General features: G+C 52.3%; 1 protein-coding gene across 1 annotated transcript; it reads right to left on the reverse strand.

Moving 5' to 3' along the window:
- Positions 1–638: 638 nt before the first annotated feature.
- On the reverse strand, positions 639–5,032 carry CDC37 (cell division cycle 37, HSP90 cochaperone). Its single transcript, XM_084251493.1, has 7 exons — positions 4,693–5,032; positions 4,284–4,539; positions 4,062–4,177; positions 3,854–3,976; positions 3,161–3,343; positions 2,998–3,069; positions 639–1,217 (listed from the first exon to the last, which is right to left on the reverse strand). Exons 1-7 carry the CDS (start codon positions 4,963–4,965, stop codon positions 1,062–1,064), a joined length of 1,179 nt encoding a protein of 392 aa, XP_084107619.1. The 5' UTR covers positions 4,966–5,032; the 3' UTR covers positions 639–1,061.
- Positions 5,033–8,709: the final 3,677 nt, after the last annotated feature.

Consider the following 8,709-nt stretch of genomic DNA (forward strand, 5'->3'; position numbering starts at 1 on the left):
GGGTCCTCATGCTAGGGTCACCGTAGAGAGAGCCTGATGAGGTGTAGTAGTTGCCCAAGGTCACACTGACTGGACAGGAGGTAGGAGAGAGGGGGAACAAGATGTGAGGGTAGGGAGGTGATGGGGCAGATGGTAGAAGACCAGGTGAGCTTATGAGGGCATTACCTTCTACTGTGGGGGTGGCATGTGCTCAGACTCACGTTCATGGGTACCCTCTGGCTGCTGTGTTTTGGGGTCCGGTGAGGAAGGGGGAGAGAAGGAGGAAGCTGGGGAAGGTATCCAGGCCAGAGGTGATGAGGCCCTGCACCAGGGCTGTGGGAGTAAAAGGGCAGTGGTCAGATTCAGGCCTGTTTCGGAGGGAGAGCTGGTCATGTAGGAGTGACTCAGAGGATGAGGCTCCTAAGCTGACAGTGGTAGGGACAAAATAAGCCAAAGACTGAAGGGCCTGGGGAGTGAACTCTGAGGTAAAGGTGTCCTGAGGAAGCATGTTCCAAGCAGTGGAACAGCATGTGCTAGTCTGGTGTGAGGATGGAGTCACACAGACAGCTGGAGGGTCACAGGCACAGCTGCCACTCCAGGTTTCCTTCCCATCCCCAAGAGAAGAGCTGTTTCAACAGCCCTCACTACGCCCCTGTGGAACATCTGAAATCCTTTATTGGAAGATCTTTGCTGTTTACCATATAGAAGACTCAGCAGTGGACAAACAGTGAAAACAGCCCAGTGTTTGGAGCAGGCCCCTCAGCTGGGAACCCTCCCCTTACCCTGTGGACCAGCCTGGCAACCTCTGCCCCTCCCTGGACTCCCAGGCCTTTCCCTGGACCCCCGGGCCTTTGGCATAATGCTGATGAGGGGGCTGCAGGCAGTGAAGCCCCCTGACTCAAAGCAGAGACTTGGATGAGTGCTGGGGGGAGAGCAGAGTAAGGGGGTAAGGGCTCCCCTGAACTGGGAGAGGAGCAGCGAAAGTGGAGGAAGCCAGGAGCTGGGGAGACAGCGTCTATTTTTTTTTTTTTTTTTTTCTGAAAAGGGGTGCACAGGGGCCTGCAGCAGGCGGTGGTGGCGAATCACGCGCTGACATCCTTTTCATCGCCTGTCTTGGGGACGGCTTCCAGCAAGGGATCCCCAGGGCCTGCCTCCTCCCCCTCCTTGGCCTCGCTGGACTTGGAGTTGGGGACCCAGAGGCCGGAGTCGATGCAGCGCTGCATGTGGTACTTCGCATCCTGCAGGGAGAAGGGTGGGCAGGTGAGCCTGGGCCACCACGTCCAGCGGCCTGCCTGTCCCCAGCACAACCTTAACCTCCACCAGTGCAGGTAACAGTTGGAAAATTGAACTCAAATTTTAACAGTGTTATGTCTTGGATAAATGTCAGCAAACTCTTCCTAAAGGGTAAGATAGTAAAGATTCTTGGCTTATAACCCATATGGTCTGTCACGTGCAACCTCTCCACTCGTCCCATCTCAACTTTAGTCATAGTTAGTGCGTAGCCACTGCATTCCATTAAATTCGGTTTACAGCAATACAGTGAGCCTGCAAGCCAGTTTGAAGACCCTTGGTTTAGAAGCTCATTCTCAGGGAAACTTCTAGAAACCCTGTCCAGATTCTATGACTAGATCCATTTTACAGATGAGGAAACCAGTGTGGCCAGTGAGCCAATGGGAGGGATTTAAAACTCAAAGTCCTGGCAGCTCTCCTCCCTCCCCTCCTGATAATATTCAGGTGTCTCTTTTTTGCTTTCTCCTTTTTCTAATAAACCTGTCTTTTTAAGATGTAATAAATAAATAAATAAATAAATAAATAAACAAACAAACAAATAAATAAATAAATGAAACTCGGAGTCCTTGTCTACTGGCACCATTACTGCTCTTAACAATGATGATACAGGGCCTCCCCGGTGGTGCAGGCAGTTGAGCGCCGCACTGTGAAGCTGTCCGCAGCCTCTGCAGCGATGGTTCGATCCTGGCCAACCAGCGAGAGTCTCACATAGTGAGGCAGACCTCTCCTGTTGTGCCCACTGCTCCCCTCAGCAGTGTACTTTGTCAGTCTGCCTGCTCTGTTCCCCGCTCTGTCTCTGGTGAAGCCTCTCACCCTCCCACACATCTGGCCTGTACCCCGGTTCTTGTATAAATAAATAAATAAATCTTTAAAAAATAAAATAAAATAGGGCCTCCTCTGGTGGCGCAGCAGTTGAGCGCTGGGCTGCGAGGCTGTCCGCAGCCTCTGCAGCACCAGTTCGTTCCCCGGCCACCAGTGAGGGTCCCACAAAAAAAATAAATAAAATTAAATAAATAAATAAATAAATAAATAAATAAAATAATCAGAAAACCTCAGGATATGTTTAAAAAAAATAAAACAAAACACAATGACGACAGGGGCCTCCAAGGGGTTAAGTCTCAGCACTATGAAGTGATTGGCAGCCACCGCAGCAGGAGTTTGCTCCCTGGCCAGGAAGCTACCAACATGGTGCAGGAGACCTCTCCTGTCTCGCCCGCTGCTCCCCTCAGCAGTGTATCTCAGTAGATCTGCCTGTTCTGTTCCCCACTCTGTCTCCAGTGAATCCTCTCACCCCTTACCTCTGGCCTACACCTCACTTTTTCTAAGCAAAAATAAATAAAATTAAAAGAAGAAAAACAAATGATAACAGCTGATGTTTACTAGCACCTACTATGTGCTCAGCCCTCCCCATGCATTTTGAAAGTTAATACCAACACTAGTTTGATGGGGATAATTGCAATTGGGGCTCAGGAGCCTCTAGTTGGGAGCACTGAGTGGCTGGCAAGGGTGGGCTCAGCCAGGTGTGCCAGTGACAGAGGCGATCACAGGCCACCCACGTGGAAAGCCTATGTTCACCACTGGACCGTGAGGCACACTGCAGGTGCTCAACAAAGGTGAGTGAGTGTGTGGGCACAAGCCTGGCTGCCACCTGTGCCAGCTTCACGGTGACATGAGGGCATGTCCAGCCGGGACCCAGGTGGCCAGCGGGTGGGCGGGGCAGGTACTCACCGTGGGGTCCATCTTGCTGATGGCATCCTGGAGCATCTGCACGTCCTTCACATCAAAGCATTTCTGGAGTTCCTACAGGTGCAGAGGGGTCAGGGCTCAGGTCCCTGACACCTGGGTCCCCATGGCCACCCCACCTGCCACCCGCTGGGGGCTGGGGCCGAACCTCGGGGAGGGACTCGTAGACCTCGACGGGGTCCAGGCCACCAGGGCCCAGCCGCTTCTTGCGCTCCTCCTCCTCATATTCCTTCATGGCCTTCTCGATGCGCAGCTTGGCACGGCCCCGCACACGCTCCTTGAAGGCCTCCAGTTCGTCGTTGAAGCCCTCCATGTACTGGCGGTCCGCTGTCTAGGGGGCAGGGCATTCACTGGGCAGCACTGGGGGACCGGAGACCCTCCTCTGCTCTGCGCATCTCCCTGCAGACCCGGACCTCTACGAAGCTCAACTTGACAACCTATTTGCTAATGATTGCCTGTCCGCGCCCCTGGAGCACAGGTCCTGACCCCCATCTTCCTCCACAGCCCGTGGGACTCTGACAGGCACCTCACGACAGCCACATTGGAGCTCTAGATTGTCCCCCCCTCTCCCCGCCCCCGTCTTCTCTACCCTCGTCCTTAGCTCAGCAAGCAGAAGCTCTACTTTCCAGGTACTCAGGTACGAAACCCAGGAGTTTTGACCCGAATCTGTTTAGCTCTGCTTTCAAAATCAATCTGGACCTGACACTGCTCACCTCCACCAGGGCTCAGCCATCTCCAGATGGACAAGGTTCTGACCACCAAGTGGACACATATCCACTGTAGGCTGGTTCCCTGAGAAAAGCCGCTGCCACCGCCACCCAGGGCTGCTCAGGGCCCCTACCTTGATTTTGGTAAAGAACTGCCGGAAGCAGGCACGGGGATCCACCTTCAGGCTCTTGGCCAGCTCCAGGATGAACTGCATGACGATGGTCTGGTGGGCCACCTGCTCCATGAGTGCACATTTCTGCCAAGAGAGAAACGGCAAAGCTTCACCAAGAGGCAGCCTCAGGACAAAGCCTCTCTCTAGCCCTGGGGCAGGCTCCACTCACCTCCTCCACCTCCAGGTCAATGCACCAGATGACCAGGTAGTTGGCCGTCTCCTCGCACACCAGGTGGACATTGTCCGACAGGTACTTCTGGCTGTCGTCCCAGCGGCGGAGCATGCCTGTGAGAATGTATTGGCAAAGTGCTAGGAGGGCTCTAGAGAGGGAGAGCCAGTCTGTGTCACATGCGCCCCCTGCCCCCTACCAGTGGTCACATGCCCAACTCACCAAAGTGCTTGATCTGTTTCTCATATTTTTCTACGAAGGTTTTGTGTTTCTGCTCCCTCACCTCCTCCGACTCCTCCTCTGCCTGCTCAGGCTTGGTATTGACCATGCTCTGTGGTGGGGCAAGAGGGGGAGTGGGCTGGGGCAAGGCCGCAGAGTGCCTTGAACATGGTCGGGCTGGCCGCGGCCGCAATGCCCATCCCATGTACGATGGAGGTGATGACAGCGCCGTGAACATCAAGGTGGCGGGAGCGTGGGCGTGGCAGGTGTGGCCTCGGACTAGGGCCTTGGGGCAGATCAGAGGGGGTAGACCGGTGGGGTGCTTTATCCATCCAGCCCCTCACCTGGTCCCCTACCCCACCCACCTTGTGTGCCTCCCTTGACCTGAGCGGGCTTCCGCTTGGGGAAGTACACGCACCTTGCTGAAGCCATCTTTGCTAAGTGTGTCCACATTCCAGGGCATGCTCTTCTCCTTCTTGCGCATTTCCTCCAACTTCTGCTCCCAGCTCCGCTCCTCCTTGCGCAGCTGCTGTGCCTCGGCCTGCAGCCGCTCTAGCTCTGCCTTGCCGCCCTCACTCTCAGCCACCTCCAGCTCCTTTAGCTTCCGCTGGCATTCGGCTACCTTGCGCTTGCACTCGCGACAGCCCCTGTCCAGCTCCTCCTTCTCCTTCTGGAACTGCTCCATGCGCTCCACCCGGGCCTACGGGCAGGGACAGTCAGGAATGTTTTGTTCCTTGATCCAGTCCCATCCTGAGCCTAAGGTTTCCAACCACTGTACCTGGGATAGACCCAGGGAACGTCTACACCAACTTCCACCCTTACCCCCAAGGTACCTGCACACACCTGAGACAGGGCAGGTCCCTGCCCTGCTTGGAAACCTCCATGACTCCCACCTCACTCAGGGCAAAAGCCTACGTCCTCCCTGCAGCTGACAAATTCCTGTGAGATCTGTATCATCAGCTGCACCCTCCTCCAGTCTGTCTCCTTCCTCCAGCCACACTGACTGCCTCACCTTTTCCTAAACCCACTTCAGATCTTAGAGCCTTTGCACTGGCTGTTTCTTAGGCCTGAAAGGTTCTCTCCAAGATGCCCTCCTTGCATCCTTGCATCCTTATTATCTTTGTTCAAAATCCACCTTACAGACAAGGCCTACCCCCAACCACCCTACTGAAGAGGGTAACCTTCCCCTATTCTCACTCTGTTTTATCTTCCTCCCGTTTTATCTGCTGATAGCCCATGACAATTATTTATCACATTTTGGGCATTGTCACCCTTTAAGGACACTGGGTTCTAAGAAGGTGGGGAACTGCTCACACTTCTCCCTCTAGCACCAGGAAAATAAAGTAACAGATGCTGGATGGGGGCCTCATGCTCCCTCTCCTCTTTGGAGTCACCCTCAGTAACACTCAGGCACCCACCCTGCCCACCAACTCCCTGCACCACCCTGGTCAAGGTGTCCCACAGGCATCTCCAATTCTGTGTCCAAAACTGACTTCACTATCTTAGCTCCCCACAAACCTGGTTTTCTATTTTGTCCTTCCTCAGTGAAGCACCTCTCCCACACTGCCTCCTGCCCCTGGCTAAGGCCTGCTCACTGGCCCTCAATCTCTCATCCTCTCTGCCACGGAGTCCTCAGTTTCTAATTCCAGATGTTTCTCCAATCCATTCCACCCCTGGATCACTGCCGAGAGCCCCTCAGCTCTGTCTCTAGGTAAGCACGTTGTCCTGAGTCAGGCTTGGTATCCACTCTATCCAGATGTCACTCCCTAATCTCCTCTCCCACTGTACTCCAGGCTCAGTGATGGACCCCATGTCCTTACTCCCACTTTAACTGCCCGTGGCCTGGCTCCACCATCACCTTCTCTGGTTCCCAACAGTGCCACTGACCAAATCCTGAGAGGTGCCAATTCCTTCGTATGCTTTCCCCCTTTCCAGGCTGTCAGAGGAGTTGTTGACTGCAAGCATCCCTACTATGCAACACGGGGTGTCTGGGTTCAGATGGGACCCCTGATCCTCGTTCCAAGCTGCCTAGATGTCACCCAGGCCCCGGAAGTGATTGGGTTCTACTCTCTTCCTCCAACTCTGGGTCCCAGACAGATGCTGGCTCTGGCAGTGCCCTGAAAGGACCAGGCCTTACCTGTCTCTTGGTCTCTGCAGATGCTGTTCCTTCTACCTGAAACTCTGTTCTCCTTATTCCAACTGCCTTGCCCCCAAGTCCTTGACGGGACCTTCCCCAAGTGCCCATCCCAGTGCTACTGAATCCCAAAGGCCCCTCTGTGATCATCAGATGGGATAAAAATGCTAGAGGACAATCTTGAGGCTCCAGACTTGGGACATATTTCACAGCCACAGTGTTCTGGCTGGGTCCCCGGGGCCAATCCCTTAATCTCTGGGACTTGTTTCCTCAAATGCAGACAACAATGCCAATTTCACTGGTTGTGCTGGGGGAAGTGAAGGAGATTGCAAATTAGCTGGTCCAGAACTATGCTAGACACTCAGCAAGCACCACACCCATGCTAGTGACTGTCATTACTGTCAGTCCAAAGGGACCATCTCTCTCTCTCTGGCAGACAGCTCTTGGACTCAAACTAGAAAATGTATGTGAAGCAGTGAGTTGAATTTCTGGCCCAGAGTAAAAGCTCGACAACTGAGAATGGTCTGCTAAACTGCTTCTGGGTCTTATTCAAAGTCATAGTTCCAGGTTCTGTCATAGGATCAGGCACATGGTGAGCAAGAAGCAGGAGTTCTGAGCCCCTCTTTAATGTCCATGGGACTGACACAGCCAATCCTGAGCCTCACTTTTCCCCCGTGGATAAGGGGCCAATAAGACCTCTGCCACTTCCCTTTTCCAGATGGGTTTCAGTAGCATAGCTGCCTCAGGGAACAGCAGGCACCTACCATGCTTATTTCTGCTAGGCAGCCATCAATTTCTTCTTGGTGTCCCCTGCAGGGCCACCAGGAAGGCTAAAGCTAAATAAAGGTCTCTTAGAACAGGTGGTGGCAGCAACCTGCCTGTTCTGGGCTGGATACCACTGTGAGGGGCTGGAGCAGGCTTGGCAGGGCAAGAAACTTGGGTGGTGAAAAGGACCCATAGCTGTCACTTCCCCACTGCCTTACAGAAAGGGAAACTGAGGCTTACAGAATCTGGATGCTACTCAGTCTACTGGAAGGAACCACAAAAAAAATAGTCCTGACAGCTATCTCTGGGTCAGAGAGTGGGGAAGCTGGAGGATGTCTACTTCTAGAATATCTTTTTTTTTTTACCACGACTGTAATTACCTAAACAATACCAGTAATAGTGGTAAAAGTTAAGAAAGCTTGTTAAACATTAGATGTGTCCCAAGAACATCACAGATGTTAAATAAACAAGCTGACCCTCAAAATAACCCCATGAGATAGTTACTGTTAACATTCCCAGCTGGCGAAACAAGTAGGGAAAGATCAAAAAAATTCACTGTAGGTAATGTGGCAAGTCAGTGATTCAGAAGGAGCCTGCAGAGAACCCAAGAGGGAGGGTCCCTGTACAAAGCACATCTCTCTATCTCTTTACTAATACCTCCTAATAGTTTCCCTACAAATACTCCCTTCCCTTCCCCACAGGTCAAATTCATTTTGGACCTAATGTCATTTCATTCAAACAAGGTCTTGTGGAGGCAGGGGTCTCAGTACCCCATAGAGTAAAATGCAAGTGGCAGGACTCGGATTAGAACTCACACTTGCTTGTCGCTGTACCAGATGCTTGAGATGCTGAGGCCCCCTGCCTCCATCACTCTCTACAAGGGCTCTTCACAGCAGGACACTAAAACATTTAGGGTTAGGAGGGAGGAAGGTGTGGTGGAGAAGGTGCTGCAGGACAAGGGGTACCGGCCTCAGCAGAGTCAAACTATCCTCTACACAGTGGTTTAGATGAACCTCTTAATGTGACAGAAATAGGTATTGCCAAGAATGGTCTTTAGAGCTCTACAGAGAACTTTAATATTCCATAACAAAATGTTACACACAGGAAGGAATAGAAGTGCTAGAACTTTCTTCTTACAGTGCAATGGCTTGTTGGCAGGTACACTACCCAAGAGACCGCTGCCTTAAGGAATGGATTGGAAATGGGACTGGGAACCAGATGTAGGGACTAATGCTGTCTTGGCAAGACAAAGAGTTCCTTCTAGGAGTTTCTGGGTATATAAGCTGCCATGTGAAAGAGGAAAGTGAGGAATTCCCAACTGGAAGTTTCTTGGAAGTGTAGCCCTTAGGTTTATTAGAGTATTACAGACACAAGTATGTGGTACAGAAGTTCAGATCTGGGGGAGCAAGAGGTTAGAATATTAGATTTTATGAGAGGTTAGAATATTAGGTTTTAGAATATTAGGTTTATTGGGTTATGAGCACAGCTGGACAGGGGAAGAGGTAGAAAGACACATAGACTTGAATTCTG

The sequence above is a fragment of the Talpa europaea genome (genome assembly GCF_964194135.1).
Source record: "Talpa europaea genome assembly, chromosome: 12".
Lineage (NCBI taxonomy): Eukaryota > Metazoa > Chordata > Mammalia > Eulipotyphla > Talpidae > Talpa > Talpa europaea.